This window comes from Nuphar pumila, chromosome 3 (genome assembly GCF_984573655.1).
Source record: "Nuphar pumila chromosome 3, dmNupPumi1.hap1.1, whole genome shotgun sequence".
NCBI classification, from domain to species: Eukaryota; Viridiplantae; Streptophyta; class Magnoliopsida; order Nymphaeales; family Nymphaeaceae; genus Nuphar; species Nuphar pumila.
Window position 1 is genome coordinate 37,353,338 of NC_143251.1, and position 27,803 is coordinate 37,381,140.

Sequence of the window (27,803 nt, forward strand, 5' to 3'; positions counted from 1 at the left end):
GATGGATCAGGAGGAAGAGCCAACAGGCATTCATTTACCAGCAACTCAGTCTACAGTTTAGCATTGTTTATTATTTCAACCACCAACTGACAAACCGAACAAATGCTGGCAAAGAGAGACAGGAAAACTTGCAAAAAGCACCTTGGATCTTGGTCCTCAATGTGTCAGAAACAATAATTTTGTGCTCGCAAAACAATTGAAAGGAATTATTGAAGAAAAGTGAGCTAAACCTGTACATAACTTTTCTTTTTTGCAATTTCTAAGATGATACAGGCTCGTGGACATTACATTTACACAATTTAATACTCCAGAAGCATAACTAATCGAATCATATTAGCAGTACAGATAACTTCTAATGAAATGTCATCGAGTAGGAAGAACCACAATGTATTGGGATCTACCTCAAGTATACAGAGACCAAGAATTGTGAGAGGAGAATGAATTCACTGATGAGCACAGCAGGTGAGTGTATGCCCAAGAAGGGCACGATTTCAACCTGCAACCACTTCTCAACAGCTGACCCCACTGCTGCCCCAACAACAAGGCCCCCGACAGTCAATGCAGCTGCCTTCCCTGCAACAAAGAGATACATAAGCCACTCCTGTCATTTGTTTCTTTATGCGCCAAACAAAGTTAGCAGACAGCCAGCAACTTTTCTTTTCCTATTCTGAGAGATGTCTCAGCTCATAATAATTTATAAATCTTCATGATACCAATGAATCAATCTGGAAAGGAGCAAATATTAGGTCAATATGACGAGAATATGAGATGTTAAGGGTTCATTTGTCTGCCACTGTGAGGCCCGCATATTTATGCCTTGTCCAGCAAAAATGTGGGAGCATCTTCTCACATAGAAAGAGACCCCTGCCAGCATCAAAATTTTTGCTCACCTCCATTTTAAGTGAAAACAAAGTCCATCCATGAAAATTTCCTTAGTTTTTTTTCATCTGTGCTGGTATTTCCTTTCAATCGTCATATTGTACATCCAATCAAACTATCCAATTTTAGCACCATGATTGTGTTTATGAATCAGTTCCTCAACTTTCTAGTTTAATAGGAAGTACAACCATGTCTACTGTATCTACGCGCAATGTCACATTTAGGGGCATGCACCAATTGTTTAGATCATGCTTGTTACTGTACCACGTCTATTAAAAATTTTTCTTATTACCCAAGGACCTAAAGGCTTACATGCTTTGTTAAGCCTTGTAAATTTCAATTATCCAAGCTTTTTCTTGAATTCTACTCATTGAAACTTCTAAGTTCAAAGTGGCATTCAAGTGTTCAATCAGGTTTATGCACTAATAGATGAAAGAAAATATTTTCCTAAAGATAGCATAACAGTGACTCAGTCATGCATATGCGAAAATTGAAACAAGTGGTTGGAATTATGTGAGGGGAGGATGGTGTCTATAGATATGATTGATCAATATCCAACATCCATTTTGCTTACATTTGTTACAGTAATGATCTCATTTATACAGGAGTTCCTGTGATGGACTTCATCCCTTATCACACACTTCAAGTTTGACAAGGAAAGCAGTAAATAACAATGTCATAGGGCAAATTTGGATACTGCTTTTCACTGTAACAAATCTACAGATTGTAGGCACGATTATACAAGATAGTAGCTTAATGAAAACGCCATTAACGGAGTTGGTATTGGATGGATAAAACAAGCTATTGAAGACTTACATGATGAGCAAGCTTCCCTCCTATTAAGGGAGTGTTTCTATAAGGTATGGCAAGTCCTCCATCCTTATATGATACATCATACAATGTATGGACCAACAAGGTAGGATACAAAAAATTAGGGGTGCAAAACAAGACAAACTGCTTGTGGCCCGATTTGTAAAGAGTTCATTTGAATTCGTGAAATAGGCTTGAAAAAACAAACATGAAGAGTAAGTATTCGGCTCAGCAGTTCATATAGGCTCATTACCTAGTATGAAACATTTTTTACATATATATTTTTATAATAGAATATAGATGGTTAAATTGTTGGACTTGCAATTAATAAGTTTAGAGTTCAAATCCTATTGATTACAGTTTCAAAACAATGTATTTATTTTGTAAATGAGCCAGTTTGAACTTAGCTCAGTAGGTTTAGAGTCTAAATCTATTACTTTTAATTTTAAAAAATGTATTTTTTTTAAATGAACCAGCTCGAGCTCTGCCAGTTCAACTTGGGCTTTGAATGAACTCAAGCTCAGCTTAGCTGGCCAAAAGAATGAACCATGTTTGAACACCCTCTGTTCAGTTTGTTCGGCTCGTTTAGCAGCCCTAAAAAGGATAAATAGGGTAGCTTAAGGATAGTACCAATAAAAGCAAAAATGCCTATCAAAAAAGAAAGTCTCACCAGAGATCTTTGGGCTTCTTAGGGAAAAAATGACAAAGGTTGAAGGGTTAAGGAGAACAGGGAAACCAATCAAAAGTTTGAACACGACACTGAATAAGAGATAGGACTTCTGAAGCTGACATTGATAGGATGATGGGGCGCACATACATACATACATACATACATAAAACACACCCACGCACACACACACACACACACACACACACACACACACACACACACATTTATATAGATGAAGAAAAATATTGTGGTTCTAAACCATGATACCTTGTGGCAGTAGACACTCTTGTTTGCATGGATTTAGATACCAAATGTTAGATCTGACATTTGAGATGTGTTTAACATGATCTATTTTCTATATTAGTAGGCTTAAACATATCTGATATATCATAAGATCCAACTTTCAAGATAGTGAAAAATGAAAAGCTCACAATTCATGAAGACAAGATGGTTTCAAAATGAAACAAACCATCATGTCAAAGTCAATTTTAACATATGAATTAGTAAATAGAGAATACTAACATGATCCAAAGTTTAGATTTTGCTTTTAGAGATTAGTTCTAGGTACATCAAGGGTGTACCGCCATAAGTTATGGTGGTTCAGAACTACCATAGAAGCACACACACAGATAAAATATATCAATATTATAACTCTCTAATATTCGCATAGCATCAAAACAAAAGTTCTTTGACATCCCAGTGATCTCAAGATTCTGATGTGAATAAATGACTTCTAATGCTCAGAGTTGATCTTAGTCACAAATTTGCTGTCCTGAAAGTACATCATCGGAATAATTCATGCCTACAATAAATTTCCAAACTGAAAACCTGGAGTTTTCTTTGTGATTTTTAGTCCGTGCATTCCTTCTGATGTAACTTAAGCATGGATCATAAGAAAGTGCAAATGCCAAGTGCTCATTATAAATGACAACAATATGGGAGAATTTTGCACAATTCCCAAGTAAAGATCTTGAAAACCAAGAGATGACTGTTACCATAATTATCAACAAGAAAAAACAGTTTACTCACGAAAATAAATGCAAAAATCTGGTTGTGGTTGTTGGAAATTCATTGGAGAAAATGATATTATCAAACCAAAGAGAAGGTTTGTTAACTATGTAATGAAATACAAGTGCCAAGAACAATGCCACAAAGTGACTACAAAGAAGCCACAAACACAAACAAGATGCCACTAATTGACAAAATACAATAAGACACAAAGGGCAAACACCAAACACACACAAAATGAGAAGAGAGAACTAAAAAATATAAGCAATCTATGTATTGAAAATGCTTGAAAAAGCATAAAGAATGAGGGGGTCTTTGATCCCTATTTATACATCTGGGACCAAGGGGAGCTCCCATAGAGTCGTTGGGAGCTCCCCAACGGTCATATTTATGACAGTTGGGGAGGGTCTCAACGACTCCAAGGGAGTTGTCTCAAATGCCCTTGATCAAAAAAGAAAAGAAAAAGAAGCATACAAAATAAGTTATTACAAAAATGTCCCTAGTGGACATGTCTATTTATATAAGAACAAAAAGATTAAATTGCCTCTAGTGGGCATTACAAAAGACATATATATATACATATACATATATATATATATATATATATGATAACGATATATTTTAACACCCTCCCTTGAACTGACGGTGAGATCACTGAAAGTTTAGTTAGGAGAAAGGAAAACCAGGGAATGGCAAAGCTTTGGTAAAAAGATCTGTAAGTTGATACTCTAAAGTAACATATGGCAATTAAATGGTGCCCAGCAAAAAATTCGTCCCAAACATAATAACAGTCCATCTCGATGTGATTTGCTCGTTCATAGAAAGTATGGTTGCTGGCAATGTAGATAACACTCTTGTTGTCGCAGCACATCTTCGAAAAAATAGAGATGATGACTCCCATATCTTTGAGCAGACTTTTAAACCAAACAAGTTTAGTTGTAGTTGTGGTAATCGCCCTATACTCGATTTTCATGGAAGACAGAGATACCTTTTGTTGTTTCTTATATCTCCAAGAAATTAATGATTCTCCAAGAAAGACACAATAACCTGTGGTAGAAATACGATAATTGGGGTTATCACCACAATCAGAGTCAGTATAAGCAATTAAATTTAGAGATGAAGAAAAAGATAAGAATAGTCAGTTTGTTATTGTTTTCTTTAGATATCTGATAATTCGCATGACAGCAGCCATGTGAATAGTAGTAGAAAATTTTTGAAATTAACTTACATTGTGAACGACATGAGCAATATCTGGCCTGATAATAGATAAATATGTTAGTGATCCAATCAATTGATAATAGGGAGTGAGATCTTCTAAAGGTAAGGAGTGGGATCATCTAAAGGAGTTTCATCATTGGCTCTCATCTTAGCATTGATTACTTCTGGGTCTCCACCTTCTTTTCGTCAGTTAATCCAAACTTGACAATAATATCTGATGCAACCTTCATTTGAGAAAGAACATATCCTCTAGGAGAATATGCAACTTCAATTCATAGAAAATACCTTAGAAATCCAAGACAAGACATTAAAATTATTTTTAAGAACATTTTTAATAGACTCAATACCCCTTTTATCATTATCAATGATGATTATATCATCAACATATAATAAAAAAATAATTTTGCTTCCCTGTATTCTTAACAAAAAGAGCAGTATCAGTATAACAAGAAGTAAAGCCACTATCAAGAACAACTTTACTAAAGTGGTCATAACAAGCTTTTGAAGTTTGTTTAAGACTATAAAGAGTTTTATTAAGCTTAAGGGTTTTCCCTTTTTCTATCTCAAGACCCGGCGGGGGATCCATATAGACCTCTTCACAAAGATCTTCGATCAAAAAACCGTTTTTGACATTCAATTGGTAGATAGTCATGTTTAAGACCATAAAAAGCTTTATTAAGCTTAAGAGTTTTTTCTTTTTCTATCTCAAAACCCTGCGGGGAATCCATATAGACCTTTTCACAAAGATCATTCAAAAATGCATTTTTGACATCCAATTGATAGATAGGCCATTGTTTGATAGATGCTAAGGCTATTAAAGTTTTTACACTAATTATCTTATCAACCGAAGCAAAAGTTTCTTCATAATCAATTCCATATTATTGAAATACCCCTTAGCAACTAACCTAGCCTTAAATCTTTCTAGTGATCCATTTCATCTCCACTCAATAATCTTTTTTTACAAGGGCAGAGTTACTATTTTTCAAGTGTTAGCTTTGTTAAGTGCCTTTAATTCTAGTTTCATAACATCTACCCAATGTAAATGTTAACTTTTTTAAAGTTTGAAGGCTTCTGATGAGAATGGATCATCATTAGACAAGCTCTATAATTTGGGGAGAAGGAATAATATGATACAAATTTTTATGGAGGTCTAATACTTTTAGAGGATCGTCTAGGTAGGGGTTCCTCTACTTGGTCATCTAAAGAGGGATCTTGTGAATATATATCAAAAGCATTTTGATGCCCATTTCCCTTGCGCCGAGAATACACATGAATATCATTAGGATTCTCATTAGGAAAATCATCCCTTTGAAAGGAATTGTTATCACAAACAATTTCATCATCACAAATTACATCATTAGAATTTTTAGAAATCATTTCTAGGTACTAAATCAAATAAAAAGGGATAACCAACATCTTCTTTAGGCTTTTGATGTTCAAATTCATTTTGGTTCTCAAGAAAAGTTACATTTCTTGAAATATAAAGTTTGTTATTTTTAGTATCATAACACCTATATCCTTTTTTATTTTCACCATAGCCAATAAAAGCACATTCAAGAGCTTTTGGTGAAAGTTTGACTTGTCCTTGAAAGAGAACAAAACATTTGAAACCAAAAATTCTTAATCTTTTGAAATCCAGAGACATTTTGAACAGTCTTTCAAAAGGAGACATTTTTTAAAGATAAAGATGTCATCCTATTTATAAGATAAATTGTAAAAAGAGTGGCTTCGGTCCAAAAAATCTTTGAAACATTCTTAGAAATGAAAAGAGTTCTTGTGGTTTCAATAAGATGTATATGCTTTCTTTCGGCAAAACCATTTTGTTGAAGAGTTTTTTAGCAAGATCTTTGATGAACAATGTCATTTTATTTGAGATAATTTCATAATTCATTTGACATATATTCTCCTCTGGAATCGGATCTAAAAATAGCTATATTATTTTGAAATTAATTTTGAATAAGGATATGCAATTCTTTAAAGATAGAAAAAACATCGGATTTGAACTTAAGTAAACTCAAATGTATCTAGTGAAATCATCAAATGAAAACAATATAATATGAATATCCTCCTTTAGACATGATGGGTATCGGTCCCCATACATCCGAATGCACAAGCTCAAAAGGTCTTTTAGAAATGAAGTTGTTATTTATAAAGGGAAGAGAATGTATTTTTCCAAGAATACAATCATTGCATGTAAATTCCTTTTCGTTATAAAATTTTTCTAAGGAAAAATATATAACTTATAGACACTAGGATGACCAAGCTCTTTGTGACAAGTGATGACATCTTTAGATTGAACATGATTATAAAAAGATTTATATCACAAAGACAAAAAATCCATATAATATAAGTCTCCCCTTTTATGGCCTTGCCCACTCCGCTTTTTGGACCGGAGATCCTGCACATAGCAATTTATAGTTGAAAAAGAGACACTACAACAAAGATCAGATATTTGAGAAACTGAAAAAAGATTTAAATTGGGTTTTCAAATAATTATAATTTTTGGAACATAAAATTCATTGTCTTTGCTTAAAACCTTTTTAAGGTTTCCTATTCCTTCAACATCTAAGGATGTACCATCGACCGTGGAAACAAATGATTTAAATGAGTTGATGCTTGGTTTGGATAAAAGAGATGCATTTGGTGTCATATGGAATGAAGCACCCAAATCACTAAGAAGATATACCAAGAGTTAATGAAACCGCGACACCGAAAGTAGGTGTGGAAGAGTTGTTTCTCATAAATTGTTGAAGTGCTTCCGTAAGTTGAGAAATAGAATCCTTGGTGTCTCCATCCCTTTTTGGTTCTTCATTTAAATTGCTTGGGTTATCTCCAACAGAAGCCACCTTTCTTTTAAGCTAGGACAATCGGGTCTAAGATGTCCCGATTCATTATAAAAATGACATTTTTTTCCTCTACTATTGTTGTTATAGTTATTTTTTAAAAAATGAGAAGGTTTATATGTCTTCATGTCATTTCCCAGTTTAGATACCGCATGAACTTTATCAATATCTTTTCTAAGAGCCAAATGAGTTTCTTCTTAGCAAAGATCGGAAAGGACTTTAATAAGAGGAGTTGAAGCCCTATGAAGTAGGGATCCTTTTAGTTGCTCAAATTCGGGTTGAAACTCATGAATAAATTAAATTTCTCTCTCTCTCTCTCTCTCTGCTCTGGCCTCATGGCAATAGTGAAAAATGTGCATAGGATCTGACCCGATCCATGTACCCAATCCATGTAACATGTAACGTAACCATGTAACCTTTTTCATTTATCGGGTCTGGATACACCAGACCTGGACCCATACTGTAATGTAACTTAAATACCCAAGTTAGGTCACGATTTCATTACTGAAATCGTGACAGCCGTAACTGCTCTCTCTCTCTTCTCTTTCTCAACACAGGTGCAGCGCAGAGGAAAACTTTCAAATAGCACTTCCTTACCATTGAGGTTCAAGGAGACCATCTCATTGAGGTTCAAGGAGAGCAAGCTCATCCCATAAAGAGGATAAAGTACTATAATAATCTCTAATACTCATATCCCCCTACTTGGTTCCTCTTACTTTTTCTTGCAAAAAAAAATGTTTAACAAGGTCCTTTTGAGTATACATACCTTTCATGAAGAACACTGCTTCATTTGCCTTTTTAAATTTGACTAGGTTAGCATAAATTTTGAGATCCAGATTGTTCATGAACCATGCCAATATTTTGGCATGCTCACTTTCCCAATCTTGGATTGGTATTCTCGAATGACCTTAGCTTTTTCTTCATCATTCAAGGCTTTTTCTTCATTTCCTTCTATCTTGGTGAGCTTCAATTGAGATTCCGGAATAGTCCTACATACGTATCCCCAAAGTTTCATGCCTTTCAGGTTGTTTTTCATAGCGTCCGCCCACATTCTACAGTTTGTCCCATTCAATTTGAATGAGAGATCAATACTTTGCATATTTATTGGCCATTGCGGAAGAGATGAAGAAGAACAAGTGTGTGAAATTAAATCACACTTAACAACAATACAAAAATGAGTCCCAAGAGTGTTCAAACACCTAGGGGCTCTTATACCATATAATGAAATACAAGTGCCAAGAACAATGCCACAAAGTGTCTACAAAGAAGGCACAAACACCTAAACAAGATGCCACTAATAGGCAAGATACAATAACCCACAAAGAGCAAACACCAAACACACACAAAGTGAGAAGAGAGAACTAAAAAATATAAGGAATCAATGTATTGAAAATGCTTGAAAAAGCATAGAGAATGAGGGGGTCTTTGACCCCTATTTATACATCTATGGGACCAAGGGGAGCTCCCATAGAGTTGTTGGGAGCTCCCTTGTGACCATTGGAGAGGGTCCCAATGACTCCAAAGGAGTTGTCTCTAATGCCCTTGATCAAAAAAGAAAAGAAAAATCAGCATAAAAAATAAGTTATTGAAAAAATGTCCCTAGTGGACATGTCTATTTACATAGGAACAAAAAGATTAAATTGCCTCTAGTGGGCATTACAAAAGACAAGTAAAAATACATACATACACACACACACACACATATATATATATATATATATATATATATATATATATATATATATATATATATATATATATATATATATATATGATAACCATATATTTCAACAAACTATAGAGAAGAAATTCTCCATAAACATATATAAGGAATCATTTATTTTAAGAGGAGAAAAATTGGTATATTCCATTAAATGGATAGAGAAGTTACAAAGTGACAAGATCCTACTCAAGAAGAAGAAACAAACGATGGAGATGGGAGAGTAGCATCAGAAGAAGAGAGTAGTATAGAACTACCATGTCAAATAATTAACTTTAAAAAGGAAGGCAACAATTTTCCATCAACCACAAAAATATTAAATGATTTCACATTGAAACATACAACCTCAGTGAAAACCTTTACTTCATTTGCAAGCTTTCTTCTCAAGTACTTAATGAAAATAGTAAGTTAATCAAAGGACCATGACATCGTTGAATTTCTCACCAAAGTTCATATTCTTCTTTGTTAAAAAGTATAAAGAAACTCCAAATCCAGTAGCCAATATCAAACCAGGAACATCAGCTCCAGTATATGGTCCTCCAGTGGGGGAAGATGCTCCACTGACAAATGTAGAAGCAATCAAAGCACCATAGATCCCTGCTTGTATCCCCAGGCTAGTGGTAGGAGGGACTTCAACTGTAACCGGCACATTCTTAAACCATCCAGGCATTGTATCAAACGCTGATCTGTTGACAGATTTGACATCAGCATAACGAATGCTGCTGTTCACAACCTTTCCAGACCTACGCTGTGACAAACTTTGCATAAGCAGCATGTCATATGCAGCCTCTACCTGAGAGAAGAAATCCAACTCAATCAATACGGACAAAACTTGAAGCATAGAAAGTTGTAGAAAAAATATGATAACCAAATACATCCAGAATGTCAAACTGAACTTCAGATATCCTAAGATGAATAAAATAAAATTAAAATTTCAGTTGCACTTTCATCTCATGACTTCCGAAAAGATTTTATGCCTCCAGATAGGCCATATATATAAGATGCCAAAGTGAATGATTAATTCACTCTATACTAGGAATAATGACAGGAAATTCTTTCATAACACTGATTCCTATTTCTCAATGATATCCCACAATCAAGACAATAGGCTGAATCCCGTGAAACCATTTCATAGAAGTTCGTTGACATCTTATAAAGCAAATATACTTTGATTCTTGAATAATCTATATTACTTCAGTTTCTATTCTAACAAAGGATTCCCTTTTTATGCAGAAAAGACCCGTATCAATAATTATGATCTTATATATGGACATTACTCCATACCTCATTCATCAGCAACAAGATATGCATCTGGTAAAAACATCATGTTGTTTTGGGGAAAGATACTATTCCACCAATTAAGTCATATCTATATATATATACCTGTATTTTTCAAGGTAATTTCTCACTGAAGATTTTTCTTGGAGATATTTTCAAAAGTGGTTTTCTCGGGAGAATCTCCAAAGATTTAAAAATTGAAAAATATAAATAATACTATGAAAGATAAGAAAATAATAAGTTTTGTATTATGTTTCTTGCAAAAATATAAAGAAACCATTTTTTAAAGTTTTTAAAATACAAAAGAAACAAAAAATAGAAAAACTGAGCTTAAAATATATAAAAATAAGATTTTTTTAATTCACAACAATATTGTGATAATATCATGATAATATTGTGATATTTTCATTTTAGCAATATTTTGAAAATATCATGATATTATGCCGATATTATTGGTCACCTTAAAAGGGAAATAATATCACGATATTGGTAACTATTATATATATATATATATATGCTACGATCAAAGGTTCCAAATATGTAGAACCTTTGAAGGTCTGAGTTGTTGGATAAAAAGTCGCCTAGAGATATGTTGAGGGTCATTTAATGGCCAAAAATTTCAAATGGGTGCTACTCATATGGGGCCAAACTTAAAAATTGAAAAGAAAAAGCCAGGGCTCTCAGTCTCTGTGTGTGTGTGTGTGTGTGTGTGTGTGTGTGTGTGTGTGTGTGTGTGTGTGCAGTGTAAAACAGAAAATGCACAATCTGGCTAAATTCACCAGACCTTAGAATCATCATCCAAAAACAAAACCCTAACATCACGAAAGACGAAAGGAAAAAAATACACTGAATTCTAAATTCCAGATCGGGCTAGGTGAAGAGAATGGTTGAATCAAGCTTGTTTGGAGATGGAATTACAAAGTGCGGAGAGGATGTTCTTAAGAGATTAAATCAAGTGTGATTGTTAACGAAAGATGTGATATACTGAAAATATAAAGTTATAAACTGAAAATATAATTATAAATTGAATACGAACTTGTATGTACGGAGGGTAAAATGGTGTGTCCCTGTGTCAACACACTGTATGTACGGAGGATAAAACGGTGTGTCCAGGTGTCGATACGGGTACAGTGGGAAAAAATGGAGTGTCCCTGTGACATAGCTCTGAACCCATTAAGTACTTGTTCATTTCCTCAATTCTGACCCTTGTTAAGGTATGTAGGCACTAGACCCCTTTCCCTCAACCACTTGACCCAACAAAAACAAAAGAAAGAAAGAAAGTGGATTTTTCTGTGCACATTGTTCTTATGGTTGCATTCTTATAGTTGTATCATAAGAGGGAAAAGAGTTGTAGAACTGGTGTTTGATTCATGGATGTTGACATTTTCTTCCTCCCTAATTTTGAAACTCTATGGAAATACTTGAGCAGAAGTGGGATTCTAAACAGATATTATAGTGAAGCTCATCATTTAGTTGAATTTGGCTATTGAACCTTCCATTAAAGGTCTTTTGTTGATTTTTACATTTTTTAACTGGAAGAAAACCGTTTAATTTTATTGTTTGAGGTTTGGAAGATAGGGCTTGGGGTTTGGGTTCTGCAACCATGGGAATTTAGACATGTAGATTTCCCTTCACCTGTTGTATGTTGCTCATTGATGTTTCACAAAGTTTTCTTCTTTTGTTGAATCTCTGAAGTCATTGAGGCAGAGAAGTGATGACCCTTCAATCCTTGATCTTCAATGCATAATGACACATACATGGATGTCATAACTAATGCTTTTCTATTTTGCTGGTAATTAAAGTTTATCTTGATTTTTTATGTAGTAACACAACACCTTTTGTTTCTATTGTGGGTAGTTGATCAAAGCAGCTGGAATGCAAATAATGTTTTGGATCATGAATCTTGAAACTACTAATGTAGGAACCAATAAGCTTTTGTACTTGTGCATACTTGTTCATGTATCAATGAATTGAACCATTTAATGAAGCACTCTCTCTCTCTCTCTCTCTGCAAATGTCTAAATTGAAAAATAAGCTCTCCTATTCAAGGTTAAGAAGATTATGAGCATGAGACAAGTGTCAAATTCCTTGACTGCTTGCAAAACATAGGCAACAAGTGAAGTACCTACTGCCAATCAATATCAAACCTTGTTGGTTGAAAGTAAGAAAGACTACTAGGCTGCTTATTCCAATTATGAAGGACGTAGAAAGGCTGATAGTTTCTTAAGTAGAAAATATGATCTAGATCATGTTTTTGCAACCTGAGTTGGTTTTCCAAGGGCTTCAAAAATCAACAGCCCACTGTGTACCAAAATTCTTGACTTAAGAAATCATATCTTTATGTTGAAAAAGGATGATCCGATATGTGATCCCTAGCAAACAAACCATGTTGAACACATCTATGAGGTCAGATTGAGTAGATACAACTTGCACCTATGATTTTTAACTAGATTGTACATGTAGTAAAATAGTAGAGCGCACACACACACACACACACACACACACACACACACACACACACATATATATATAGTGTAATGTGTTTGTTAGGATCCATTCCCGCAGGGCTGGTAAACGAACTGAACAAACCGAACAAGGCATGTTCAGGCTCAGCTTGTTTACCAATGAATGGAGCTTGACGCTCGGCTGGTGCTCGTGTTTAGGCAAGCCGAGCTCCCTGAATGAGATGAGCCGAACACGAGCTGGCTCATGTAAGAACATTCATATTATTTATATATGGAATATATATTTTTTTATATATTACACTAAAAGTATATATATTTTATATATTATATTTAAATAGTCCATATTTTTTTATATATTTTCCATGCATCCTTCTCTTTGTAAAGTTTGTATATATATTCTATGCATTCTTTTCTTTATATATTACACTTAAAATATATAGTATACATAAAAATATACATATTTTTATCTATACGAGCTCTCCCCAGCCGAGTCAAGTCGAACACCATGTGTTCGGGATCGACTCGTTTAAGCTACATGAGCTGCTCCTGGCTCAGCTTGCCAAATATACGATCCGATCACAAACAAGTTCGTGACAAGCCGAACCGAGCCAAGTCACAAGCTGCTGGTTTCGTTTACCAGCCCTACCTTCCTGGTAGAAGTCTGTTAGGTCCCTTCAAAAAGCACTGTTACAGGTATTTTTTTGCTTAATCTAAACCTGTGGATGTGTTTGTGATTGCTAAAGAACATGATTTGGATCGAATAGGTTTAATGAATTTTTTTTGAATCTTTTATCATCAAGTTTTGGTGGAATAAGAGCCATTAATTTTTTCTCTCCAAAAACACATCTAAGCATGAAAAATGCCTAAACTGATACATGTTTAGGAGTTTTTTGCTTAATTAGAACCTGCAAATGTGTTCAGCATTTTTTATGTACTAAAAAAACTGAATTGTATCGATTTGATTTGATGAAAAAACTTGAATCTTTTATCAAGCTTAGTGCGATATAGGCCATTGATTTTTTATCCCTCTAAGAAATACATCTGAGCATGAAAATACCCAATCTAATAAATGTTTTCTACTAAGTAAACTATGATAAACACATCTAGGTTCAGATTGAGAAAAAACCACCTGCAACTATTATAATTTTTCGATGGGACTGAACAGGGTCCTAATGAATGCATTCCTCATACATATATACATATCCATACACATTGTGTGTGTGTGCGTCTATATATATCACTGTCACCGATATTTTGAAAATATCGCGATATTTTTTGAGAAAAATCTTTTTTCATTCGAGTTTTCATTTCCTATTTTTTTTGTTTATTTTATATTTTAAAACCTTTGAAACATGTAATATCGGGAATATATTGCAATATTTTCAAAATATCGCCAAAAACAAAATATCGCGATATTTTTTGAGAAAAAATATTTTTATATTTAAGTTTTCATTTCCTTTTTTTTGTTTATTTTATATTTTAAAACCTTTAAAACATGTTTCTTTATATTTTTGAAAGAAAAATAATGCAAAACTTATTATCTTCTTAGCTTTTCTGTTGTTATTTATATTTTTTTCAATTTTTAAACTCCCAAGATATTATCGAGATTTATTTATCAACTTTTGAAAATATCTTCGAGAAATACCCTCGTCGAGAAATTACCTTGAGTAAAAACTCTTTGTTGACGAAGTTGAAAACTTTCTCAGAGACACCTTTAACATAAAATTTTCCCTTCTCCTAGCATGAATGTGTTGTTTCATTAGCCAAAATGTCGTATGTCCCCTTGATAAAGGCTTGCGGATTTGGCAGCTTCGAAGATTGTCCATAAGCTCCACTTTAGCCCTTGGCATTGAAAGTTTTCCACACTGAATCTTGTTCTCTTTGTGCTGTTTGAATGTTTATTTCCTTAGCTTTACTGTATATGACATTGCTATCCATGGTTCACGTGTAGAAGCGAGGAGGTTATCCATGTTCCCAACATCTCCCATTTGCAGAACCATGTACTAGTGCATATCTCCAAGAAGATCACCAACCTCAAGTTCCACCAAGAAACTGACGAAAGTGCTTCCAAAGGCTCATATCACACAGAGATTAGAAAAATGGGGTATGAGAACGTCAAGAAGAAGGAAAGAAAGGTTAAAATGAACACAATGTTTGTTTCCTGTGGATTCCATTTTGCTTCTCATGCACGCATATAGTGTGCAAAAGCTTATGCAACTAACGTATTCCTGCAAACGTATTTTTGGCATCTTATATCTAACAGGGAGAAGAAGAAGGATGCAACATCTACAGAAGACAGCCTAAAACAAGGCCCTGCTAATTGTAAAATTAACACACTAAAGCACCAAAATCCACCTGAAAAGAAAATGCCGAAGAAGAAACTTGCAACATCTGCACAAACTCATAAAACTCAAAAAGAAAAATTGCTAATTGTCCAACAGAACTCATACTTTAAAAAATTCAGCAGCATCCTACAACTCTTACTAAAACGAATGCAAATTCAACAAAAGCCCAACGGTATACGCACAATCCCCAGTACTATGACCACAAATCCCTCCATAAAACACCAACCAACACAACCCATTCAGAGCCTCACTAAAACTGGACAGCCGCCATAATTTCCTCCCTTTGATCATCCTCACCATCATTTCAATCAAAAAAACGAAATGGACGATCCACATCACCTTCAAACCACCACCAAAAATGCTTAAAAACATGAAAAAAAACCCGAGAATTGCAACAATTCCCTCCATAAAACACCAACCTATCAACGCAATCCAACCAAAACTTCACTCGTAACTCAAAACCACCATCATTTCCTCTCTTTTTCATAGCCTGCGCCATCTTTTTAATTAAAGAAACGAAATGGGTGCTCCTAAATCACCTCCAAAACCGACACCAAAACGAGAAAAAAGAAAAAAAACGTACACAAAAACAACTAAATCCGAGATGGGTACCTGAGATATGAGTTGATGGTCATCCTTGCAGGAAGCGAGAACCGAATTCTTGGCCCTTAGGATGTCGTCGAAGGACGCGCCCTCGGAGACGCCGAGCAGCTTGAGCGCGCTCTCCACCGACATCTCGAAGGGAGGGACGGGGTCGTCCGCCCGGGAGTTCGAACTCCCCGAGCTCAGATGAGGGAGGAACCGGCTGCGTCGGGTCCGAACGACGGTCCACCGGCGGCTCCTCCCCAACCTCGTCGCATGGTGGCGGTTGGCTCGGGCCCAGAGCCATCTCTCCTGGCTCACCAGCCGGACCGCTCCGGCGGAGAAGGCGGCGCCGACGCTCACCTCATTCATCTCTCCTCTTCCTCTCAACGATGAAGGACAAAACGTTAATGTTATCTTCTGGAAAGAGTTGCTTCTCTTCTCTTCTCTTCTCTTCTCTTCTCTTAGATTTTTTCCTTTTTTTATTTATTCCCTTACTTATCCGTATGGCTAGTTAGATATACTGATTACTAAAGAAATATTTGTGTTAATTTTTTAAGTTTTTCTAGTTGGGGTAGTTTTGTTTGGATCCTGGTGCATCCGGTTCCAGATTATATCACAGAATCTGGATCCAGATGCTGGATATCATATTCTAAGGGGGTGTTTGTCAAACGCCCCTAATGGGTCATTTCTCATCATGGTAAAATAAACACCTGTAGCACATGAGATGTGGAACCCATGTTTTTGTAGAAAACAAGTTATTTCCTATGAAAACGGACTCATTCCCCTTCCCCCCAACCCCCCTTCCTTCCAAGGGAAGACATTCCCCAAACTCCACAAGAGGTGATGTTGTTTATTGAAATAATTAGGCTTTACTTAAGCTAAAAAAAGCCTATCATGATTTTGAGGTTCGTGCTTAGGATCCGATCCAATATCGATACAACTAGAGAGAGACATAAAAACAAGATAACCAACAAAAAAAATAAATTATACACAAGAACAACGATTTTACATGATTTAATAATCAATCACCGATATTTAACAATCAGACATATTGTTTGGTCCTCCCAAGGGATCGATGCATGCAACCAAGGCCTTAATTATCAATCTTCAAGAAGAAGCCACATCTCATGGGTTGTCACCCCTTGGGCAATCCGAAACGTGGTGACTCTATGGGGCCCATCGAATTTTACATTGCCAGGACAGTGACCATTAAGTACTACAGACAGAGTCAACGCGGCTAGGTCATTCTTTGTGTAAATATAAAAAAAAGAAGACAGAAGAAGAAGCAACAGCTTTCTCAAGTCTCAAACTCTTCTTAAAACTCCAACCAAACACTAGAAAACAACCACCCTTTCTTTTCTCCCTATCACTTAAGTCTAAGAGGCACCTCACGTAGGGATGGCAGTGGACCGGGGGAAAGCGGGGCCCTGCCTCGCCCCGTTTGGACCGGGGATGAAGGGTATGAAACGGGAATGGAGGCGGGGACGAAGGTTAAAATCCATCCCCGTTTGGGGATGGAGGCGGGGATGGACCCTTTTCCCCGCCACGATCCCTACCTTATCCCAGTCCCTGCCACTTTTCCCCGCTTCATCCCCGTTTGAACCGGGGATGGAGGACATGAAACGGGGGTGGAGGTTAAAATCCATCCCGGGCGGGGATGGAGATTCTAATCTTGAGGGGGGCGGGGGTGGAGACCTTGTCCCCTGCCCTGCCCCGCTGCCATCCCTAACCTCACGTTTCCCAAGTGAACTCCAAAACCGAAGAGACACTTTCTTCTCTCAAGACTCACATCTCTTTTAAGAAAGATTCTCTTTCTCTCATTTTTTTAATTCATTTAATGCTTCAAAAGAGAGCAACCCACTGTCTTTCTTTTTTAATATACACCCAAAGAATTCACATATTTTTTCTTTACAAACCTATTACCATAAGTTAGCAATATGTGACAACTGGGTCTCACTCAAAAAAACCCTTCAAGTCACATATCTCATCATTGTTCACTTTGGCTTGAACCTAAGCTCAATCAACGCCCCCCTTTCCCTAGGGCTCGAGCAATCTAACTCGCAACACCAAGCACGTTTAGCCAAGCTTTGAACTTTACTTCTATGTTGTATTGTTTCAATAGTATACAGATCTTCAGAGGATATTGTCAATCCAATTTTTGGCCAGACATCTAGCTAAACCAGCTACATCAGGGGTGAACAAGTCATCATGAAAGGAGAGCCCCCCTTATGCCCTTCTCAGTTCGAGGAGTTCTTTGTTTCTTTTTGCACATATTTCAACATTTTTTCAATATAATAGTAGGGATTTGTAACCCCAGTTTGCTTATAGAAAAAATATATAATGAGTGTTTAATAACGAAGAAAAAGAAAAACATAAATATAAGATTCTTGTAACTTTGGACCAACCCACCTTGCTTGAGCCAAATATTCATAAACTTGTGTAGACACCTCAATTTGACCAGAATAGTTTTTTTGGCAAAAGTCTCCTTTTGAAAGCAAGGTGTTTCAAGTCTTTTATAAGGCAAGTCTTAAGTGAATTTTTTGCCCCTGAAATGACATCTTCAAGAATTTTGTCCAAAGATGAATTAAATTAAAAGATTTTAGTTTTTAAACAAGCCAAAAATCAGGTCAATGCAATATTGGAGTAGAGAGATAAAAAAAATAATGTGACGTGTCTTGTCAAAATCTATCTTTTTAAGTATAATTTTCTCTTAAAATGATTAAATTTAACTTGAATGTTAGCTTTCCAATGCATCAAAAATCACCTTAACCTGACATCTAGATAAAGAGATATCTATGAAACAAGTCAACCTATTAATGTAGTCAGAGTATGTTTCTAATGACTATGGATCATATAGAGGGTGAATCGGTCTCCCAGAGCTTTTGTACAGAGCAGCCTACGACTGGTCTTAAGGTATTTTTTTAATTTATATCCTTCTCTTTATTTGTATTGTTGATATTCACTTATCATGCTTCCTGACCAACTTGCCTATGATTTTTCTAACAAAATGAGGAGCGACATATTTTACTGGCAAGAATACAAATTCTGAAAGAGTCGGTGGTTTGACAAGAGAGGGAGTTATTTGCGGCTCAGGCACTTGCAGCTTTCCTGCATGAGCAGGTATCAGCCATTAATATTGGTGAACAGATGAGGTCGAGCACTGAGCGAGACTAGGTCTTAAGGGACCTTCGAGCAGCTATTGTAGAGGCTCAAAATTCAAAGAGGACAGCCCTTGAGAAAATAGAGGCAACCTATCGAGTCCAAGTGTATCAGTTGAAGGCCAAGGTAGCTCATGAGATAACAACATTTGCTTTCCTTGTGTTCATTTGGAATATAGGTCGTTGGCTTTTAGGAAAATGATATAGAGACCACTTCCTTCTAGTTTATAGACCAATTTTATTTATATATAAATTTTTGAAAAGATTGAAAACTTTTTTTTTAAGGTTTGATACTTGTTTTGAAATTCTTTTGCATAGAAAGAAGCATGAGTACTGTGACAAGCTCAAGGTGGCGGTCAAGGAGTTAAGGCTCACTGAGAAGTTGTACACCTAGGTCAAGATCGTGATGGACTTGTAGAAGAAGAAGTTGGAATCCTTCGGTATCCAGATTGGTACGTCGGAAGCCAACACATTCTGAGAGAAACCACCACTACCAACGAGGAGCGGGGTGGATCAGTTGGAACTCTCATTATCTACCAAGGGCACATGGGCTCGATGACATGCTTGTTGCACCATGAACATGGATGGTCGAGACAATTACACATATCACGAGCCTGAAGAGGGAGTCAGAGAGGGCCAAGGGGAGTCTCAGCAACACAATTACCCCTAGATCTTGAGCTTTGTTTTTTCCTCCATGGTGTATATACTTAGACATGATATGATATAATTTTTTATGATGATGTACATTCATGATTTTGGTACGATATGCTATACTTTTAACCATCTTTCTTGTGAATGTATGTATGAATTTTTATGAGTTTGTGACATGAGAGTGAGAATGCTAATGAGAGTAAACATAAATAGAGCACCATATGGGGAATTAATGAGCTACACTTCAAATTAAGACGAGTGATCTTTCAAAACTCGTCAGACCCCAGGTTTTTTTGAAAAAAAAAACTTTCTTTATGCCCTCAATCATCTTAATTTGATGCACTCTTGTTCGAATGGACTTTGAAGCATAGTCATTTTAACCTTTCTCAAGACTTCTTAGAAACCACTGAATTAGGGCACGATTATTTTTCAAACAATCCAAACAAGCATCTAGGAACAGAGTAACATGGGTCTTAGGATTTCTTGTTTCATTGAACTTGACAAACTTTCTGGAGGTAAGACCCAAAGGTTTATTATCTTGGCTCAAAATGAAATGATAGTATGCCAAAAGGTGCCCCCAAGCATGGTGAATGTAGTCTTGGGCAGGTCAAACACGGATAACTTGATTTGGTTGTATCTTGAAAATGCATCCATAAATGAGAACACCTGATGTTCAATAGTGCTATCCACTATAAGGTTAATGTTGGGTAAAGAAAAGTTGATCATTGGGTATAACCTTGTTGAGGTCCCTAAAATATATGTAGAGTCTGATCATACCATTATGTTACAAACCCTTTTTCTACCCCAAGTCTATCTTAGCCATATCTACCACAGACCCGCTCACTTGGAGACCCACCCAGCTAGGATTATATAGGAGAGAGTTCCCTTCTCCCAAGATTTTCGGAGAGACCCACCCAGCCTGGAGTCCTGCCTAGGCTGGGACTATGGTGGGATGCCCTTTAAAGTCTTCTTTAGGGTGGATTATAGATGTGTATTTTACTTATTTATCCCTTCTTGTTTATATAAATAGGCATGCATAGTTTCTTATTTTTTAATGAGATTTATTGAGTTCAACCTCTAAATTTTTATTCTTGGTGTGTGTGATTGCTTATCAAGGGAAAGACTCTGCTCTCACTTGTTCATCCATCCATTCTCACTACCGGCTAGTCGAAAACATATTTCTTCCTTCCAACAGTGCCTTCGCCTTCTACCTCCATTTTTATGCCCACCAGGTGAGATCTCCTTCTTTCGCCCCCCTGTCAGATTCTCTTGGTTGTGCCCACTAACCTGGGACATGCCCTAGATACTCATTTCCCCTCCCACCCATCTCTAGTTGTGTCCCCTCCCTAGGACACACTTCTCTCACTTCTTGCCTAGTTGTATCCCCGCCCGATGATACACCTAGCATGCATTAGTGTGTTCGATACTTACTCAGACATATATCCTCCACCACAGCTATTGTTGTCATGCTCGTGCCTCTACTCTTGCACCCTTTGTTGTTGTTGCAACCTAATGATGACCTAGGGACCAGCCCAGGATTATGCCAACGGGGATTCTTTTTGAGTTCTAATTCATACTCAGTAAGGCCAAAACTGATAGAACCGATCCGTTGAGAATCAAGTTCTATAATTTGGTATCAGAGCAATTGTTCCTACGAGCTACTCCGATTAGAAAACTGCCCCAATTGACGCAGCAAGAGCCCATGCCCTTTTCACTTTTGTTCAGGTATGATTTGACATGTGTGTTAAATTTTTTAGTTATAATTTTCAATTCTGTTGCATTGGAATTTTATTGTGTGGAGTGTTAGATCAGATCGAACACAAATCTAACTCAAATATGGAGGATTCAATTTTGTTTTCTATGCCTGTAACAATTTTTGGTTATCCAAAGAGCCGAACAATAGTCTTGGTGGCTTTGTAGACATGTGGCTGATTTTTTTTCTCAACTTGCACCAAGCCGAATACATATATTGGTGTAATCTAAGCACTTTTGGGAGGGTCTGACCAACCCAGGTGCTCGATTGTTGTTCTGGGACGTGTTTTTCTTATGTATGAGAGCCCACGCCTACCCCACCCTTTACGCACACAGCGCTCCCAATACCGTTATCGTAACTCTTTTACTGTATCACAAGTCTAGTCAATAAGGGCCCATCTCTTCTTGTTTTCTTAACCCTAAAACTCTTGATATATCCCTAGCACATGAGATGTACGATGAACTCCACACCACGTTCGAAGCGAGATTTTCTTAGGTTGACGATCACCTAGTTAAATTGGTTAATGACATGGATACACTCAATCAAAAGTTGGATGAGTGATTCCAACAACTTCTCATGTGTATGGATGACCACAACAAAAAAATTGGCTTGGGCGGCCAGACCTCGGGGTCCACCAACGAACCATATCAAGCCCACCAACCCCGATTGGAATTTCTCAAATTTATAAGGGTTGACCCTATGAGTTGGCTATTTCAGGCCGACCAATATTTCAGTATTGCCATGATGCCCGAGGAGGATTGGGTAGCATTTGCCTTGATATACCTCAAGGAAGATGTCATCTACTGGTGTCACTAGTTGGTATCCCAACTGAGGATGCCTACTTGGGAGGGCTTTTCCAGAGTCCTAATGATACAATTTGGCCCCTCTGCCTACGCCAATCACCATGTCTCACTGTCTAAGATTCGCCAATAGAGCAACATAATCAATTACCAGAGAGAGTTTAAGAGGTTAAGTAACCTTGCCATTGGTTGGTCCCAAGAACAATTGATTGAGACCTTTATTCCAGGCCTGGAACTGTACCTACAGATTGAGGTTCAGGACGCAAAACCAATATCTCTGATGCAAGGTTTCGAATTGGCACTCATGGCTGAGGAAAAGTTGTCATGGATGAACTCGTGTTGGACCCAACCAAGAGGGACGTTCAATTAGAGGAACACGTCCCAAAGGAACCCGACCTCTAGCAGAACCACCTCCCACCCCACACAGGAGGTTGCCCTCTCCTAGGTCTACTAGGCGTGCCATAGATCACTCCAAGCTGCCTAGTCGAGTGTCTAAACCATGGCCCAAGATGCAAGCGACTCTCTTGCGAACACATGGAGGAGCATCGCAAGAAGGGCCTTTGTTATCATTCCGACGAGGTATAGACCAAGGACCACAAGTGTAAGGTCCTAAATTTGTACCTTATTGATAGTGAGGCGAAAGACGATGATCCCAATGATCCTGAGTTGACTGATACGAGTGATTATGCTCTAGAGGAGGTTCCAGAGATATTATACCACACGCTAACTAGCATTGAGGTGCCTCAGAAAATAAGGGTACCTGGTAGAATCAATGTGTTGATTATTTTAGTGATGACAGACATTGGTTTGACGCACAACTCTGTGTGTACTCAGACGAATAAATGAGCCAAGTGCACGACTACCCCTTAATAGCCCTTTGAGGTAGTAGTCAAGAATGGTAGTAAACTCAGATGCATCGTTCTATGTCCTAGAGTCTGTTTGAAGATCCAGGCCAATTAAGGGTGCAAATATGGTTTTAGGAATATAGTGGCTCCAGTCATTGAGTTGTGTCCGTTGGAACTTCATGGACATGATGATGGAGTTTGGGTATGGAGGTCACCAGGTTTCAATTCAAGCTCCTCCTAAGACACCTTTTCTTCTGACTGAGTCTTAACAACTTGCCAAGGTCATTCAGGAGGATGTCTCTCAAGTGTTCTTTATAGTGCCGGCTAATTGGGTACCCATGACCCTTACAAGGACCCAACCTAACCTAGAGACCTGGCATTAGGAGTTGGGTATAGAATTTGATAAGCCCAAGGGCCTACCACCCTCTCAGTCCCACGATCATGTGATCCCCATTAAGCTGGAGACTAAGCCCGCGCACATGTGTAGAAGTTGAAGATTGAGTGGTTAGTGAAGGAGGTACTCTCGGATGGGATCATCAATACACATGGAAAAACTGTGCACCTAGTGTTTGACCCCGAAGGTAACAAGGATCAATTGCTACAGTAGTTTCTTGAGAGCTATCACCTTGAAGACAAGGCGTGTTTGAGAGGGGTGGATTGTTACAAACCCTTTTTTTTGTCCCCCTTTTTTGTCCTAGGTCCGACATAGTCAGATTCTTGCCAGACCCGCCCAACTGGGATTACATAGGAGAGAGAGTTTTCATTCTCGAAGAGACCCACCCAACTTGGAGTCCTGCCCAAGCTGAGATTCTAGTGGGATTCCTCCTTAGAGTCCTCTCTAGGGTGGATTATAGATGTGTATTTTACTTATTTATCCCTCTTTATTTCTATAAATAGGCATGTATAGTTCCTTATTTTCTTAATGAGATTTATTGAGTTCAACATCTAAATTTTGTTCTTTGTGTGTGTGGTTGCTCTTCGAGGAAAAGATTCTGCTCCATCACTCATTTGTTCAGTCGAGAACATATTTCTCCCTTTCAATAATGCCTTTGCTTTTTACCTTAATTTTTGTAGCCGCCAGGTGAGATCTTCTTTTTGCCCCTACTGATTTTCCTTGGTTGTGCCCCTGCCTTAGGACATGCCCTAGCTACTCCCCTCTCCTCCCACATATCTCTAGTCATGTCCCCTCCCTGGGACATGCTTCTCTCACTTCCCACCTAGTTGTCTCTCTGCCCGGCGACATGCCCAACACACAACAATGTGTTTGACACTTACCTGGACATGCCGCCACGTCCTTCATTGCAGTTGTTGTTGTTGTTGCGATTCTGTCATCGTTGTTGCACCCTTTGGTTGTTGTTGCAGCAACCCAGTGACGACCTTGGGACTAGCCCAACCCTAGTTGTGCCAGTGGGGTTTCTTTTTTAGTTCTAATATGCACTCTGCAAGGCCAGAACTGATAAAATTGATCTTCTAGGGATCAATTCTATCATATTGGGTTTAAGGAGGGCAAAAATATTAGTTAACCATTTAGAATAAACTATAGGTTTAATGAATTCCATATTAAGCATACCATCTAGATTGACTTTGACTTGGAGTTCTATTCTTTGGTCAATCTTCCTAAGCTTTTGCTTGACTGACTTGACGTTAGGATGCAAAATAAGGTGGTGTTCAAAAAGTTTTTGATCCAAACTTGGCATCGTCTGTTATGACCATATGAACATGCCATTATACTGCGTTAGAAACTCAACTGGGATTTTTCTTTCCTCTAGACTCTCAAAAGTTCCTATCTTGACCACTTGATGGTTTTTTTGGGTGCCTAGATTGACCTCTACACTATCTTTCCTAACCATTAGAGAAGGGTTTTCTTGCCTTTTGAAAATCTTTTTTAACTCTGAAAACATAATGATGTTCTCTTCTGACTTTTTGTTGTCCATGCAATGTATATGCTATAGGCTACCCTCATGCTTATTTACAAAAAGCTCTTTAGAAACAATAGTGTCAATTTTTTTAACTTTTTGATTTTTTGAATAAGAGATAAGACATTGACAAAAAGAGGAAGTGGACATGGACTCCCAAATTCCCATCCTCAGGCATGAGAAAGTTTTGGAATGGAAGGAAAGTTGTATCATCTCTTAAAAAAAAATAAAAATATTTTTGGTTTTTCAATTTTTTATTTTTGTTGGTTTTTTTGGATGATAATGTATGAAGTCCAAGTTAGGATCACATACTTGGGGCTTGAGTATCGCTACCCAATTCTTGATCATACTCATAATTGATCTTCTTGGTGGAGGATGCTTCTTCGACTACATCAACAAACATGCCAAACAACAAAATATCCAAATCTAGGGTTTCATAGTCTGAGGTCATAGCAATGACATCATCTAAGACATTAGGTTCAAAAGACTTGTCGGTTACCAAGGGCTTGCTATTAAGGGATCTTGGAGGGTTGGTGACAGGTTTGGTTCCTCAGTGAATCCTTCTTAACCTTTTTTTTTAGGGGGCTTGAATCAGATCCTTATCAATTTGGAAGAGTTCCCATAATTCAAAAACAAACCATTTCGAGTTAAAGGGTTCAGGTTGGTTCCTCCATTGCCTCTTACAGGAGTTATGATGCACAAACCTACCAAACAGAGGTTCTTCAAAAGGCATATACATGTACCATTCTTTCTAGTTATAGTCAATACATTCTCTTTAACACCACCCATGTGCTTCCATTGGCCTTTGGAGATCCTCTGTTGGGTTCAGGACCATTTTAAACATGTGTTGCTAGCACTATCCCTAGTTTTCAAGTATGAAAGAATTATCCTTAGGTTTTGGAAGCTTTCACTTCAACCAAGAATCATCTAGATCAGAAGCAGATAGAGAGATCTTGTTTTCTTCACATATATGGTCTACTTTTCTTTAAATATATCGCAAGGCTTCTTCTTTAGTGGAAAATTGTGCCTTTTTTCCTTAACCCATTCTTCATACTCAGCCTAAATCTAGGTTGTTTAATCGCAATAGCAGGTCATCCCATAAGTTTGATACTTGTTAATGCCCCTAACACTAGCTTAGTTAGAGAGAGGATGAGACTCAAAAGTAATGCCCTAAAATTCTTCCTCTAACTCTTCCTCTTTCAACCATTTTTTATGTGACTCTTCCTCACTATCCTCCTTGGGATTCCTTTACTCCAAAGATATTGTTTCTCTAATTAGAATCTTAGCCCGTTGTTAAGATATGAGTCTTCTTTATAAGATTATGTATGTCTTTTCTATCAATATTGTTCTTGTTGAAAGAGCTCAAGTGATTCATACCATTGCAACTCATATTTTAGTCCACTTAGGGCTTTGTAGAGGAAGTTCTTCCAAGATTCTCTTATTGTGTTTTGTGGCCAGCATGCTTGCTACTGGTTTTTTCATTCTCATAATCATTATTGACTATGACCACTTGTTTGGAGTCACTTTTCCAATGAGCATAGCTGAGGTGGTTTGCAAACATCTGAACCTCTGGCCTGATGCTTGGCCTTGTCATGTTCAGGTTTTCACTTATGTAGGTATGAATTCTTCTAGCATCATTGGATTGTTTCATCCTAATTTGAGAGTCTAGTACTCAGGGTATATCTCATCATCTTCACACCCTTCCTAGGGATTGGTTGTTACAAGCTGGCCGGATAGGTATTGCTCATATTCAAGGTCTTCTTTTGACCTTAGACCATTAAGTGCCTTACACAAGAATGACTCTCAATCCTATGCGCCAGAACTAGCTTAAAACTGGACTCTAATTCCCTCTTCCCATTTGTCGTAACCTACTTCTACCTAAGCTTCCTGACCAAGGTAACCATTCTAGTGGGTGTAGTCACATAGGTTTGCATACACTTTAACCTTTGGTTTAGTCCTTGACATTTCTTCACTGGGTCTTCCTCTGCATATTTTTTCTCACCTTGGTATTCCTTCAAAGTTAGCTAGTCTAGACATCCTTGGAGATATTCTTCTTAGGTTTCACTCGAGGGATTCTATTGGAATTCCTCTTAGACTATTTTCATCCATTTATAGAATTTCAATTTCACGTCACATTCTAAGTCATACTGCTTTATCCAATCGTGGTACCCAACTCTATTTCTGAAGCAGATTTCATAAGGTGTTGATGATATGGAATAATTAGGACCATCATATTATTCTAGGGAGTCTATATTTGAATTTGAATCATCGGGTGCCTCATGGTCATAGAATCCATCACTACCAAGTAGTAAAAACAAGGCTATGACATGATCCCTTCCATAGACAAAGTATGGTGATTGAATGGGTTAAGATTGTGAACCAGTAGCAGGGCCATCAACTTCAATCTTTATTTCAAATATGGCATTGCATTGATGATATTCCCAACAACTTTTGGCTGGTTCGGACATGTATTGGTTCTTCAATTGACTTTCTTAGTACCAATACTCAAATTCTATCAAGCACTTTTTATCAAGATCTCCTAGCCACTTGGAATATCTTTGCCAATTAGCGTAGATCCCAATTGCTACTTCGGAATATTGTCTGGCCACTTTTGGTGGTCATGTCGTCCCTTGAAATTATGCCAGGATGAATAATTGCAACCTCCTTTGGTAATAGTGCACCCACCACTCATGAGGTGCATCTCTTTTGAAATAATTCTAGACAAAGGTCATCCACTCATGGAAAGTTGACTCAATTTTATGCTTTCCTACAAGGATCCTATCCTCAAACACCATATACTACCCTTTTAGAAAAGAGTGTAACTTCCTGATATAGTGGCAATAAGCTTTGAAATTCTTC

The 27,803-nt window shown here is 37.3% G+C and overlaps 1 protein-coding gene across 1 annotated transcript; it reads right to left on the minus strand.

The window, feature by feature from the left end:
* Positions 1 to 241: 241 nt before the first annotated feature.
* LOC149842614 (protein CHAPERONE-LIKE PROTEIN OF POR1, chloroplastic-like) lies at positions 242 to 16,265 on the minus strand. Its single transcript, XM_089999308.1, has 3 exons — positions 15,849 to 16,265; positions 9,593 to 9,941; positions 242 to 573 (listed from the first exon to the last, which is right to left on the minus strand). The coding sequence occupies exons 1-3, from the start codon at positions 16,188 to 16,190 to the stop codon at positions 398 to 400; spliced, it is 867 nt and encodes a 288-aa protein (XP_089855434.1). The 5' UTR covers positions 16,191 to 16,265; the 3' UTR covers positions 242 to 397.
* Between the last annotated feature and the right edge of the window lie 11,538 nt (positions 16,266 to 27,803).

What these genes read in the sequence shown, in the direction of transcription:
- LOC149842614 (XM_089999308.1), bottom strand. Translation starts at nt 16,190, where the DNA reads ATGAATGAGGTGAGCGTCGGCGCCGCCTTCTCCGCCGGAGCGGTCCGG. An exon ending in ACCATCAACTCATATCTCAG is followed by an intron (nt 9,942 to 15,848) that starts GTACCCATCTCG and finishes TTCTTCTCTCAG; the next exon opens with GTAGAGGCTGCATATGACAT. An exon ending in AAAGAAGAATATGAACTTTG is followed by an intron (nt 574 to 9,592) that starts GTGAGAAATTCA and finishes TCTTTGTTGCAG; the next exon opens with GGAAGGCAGCTGCATTGACT.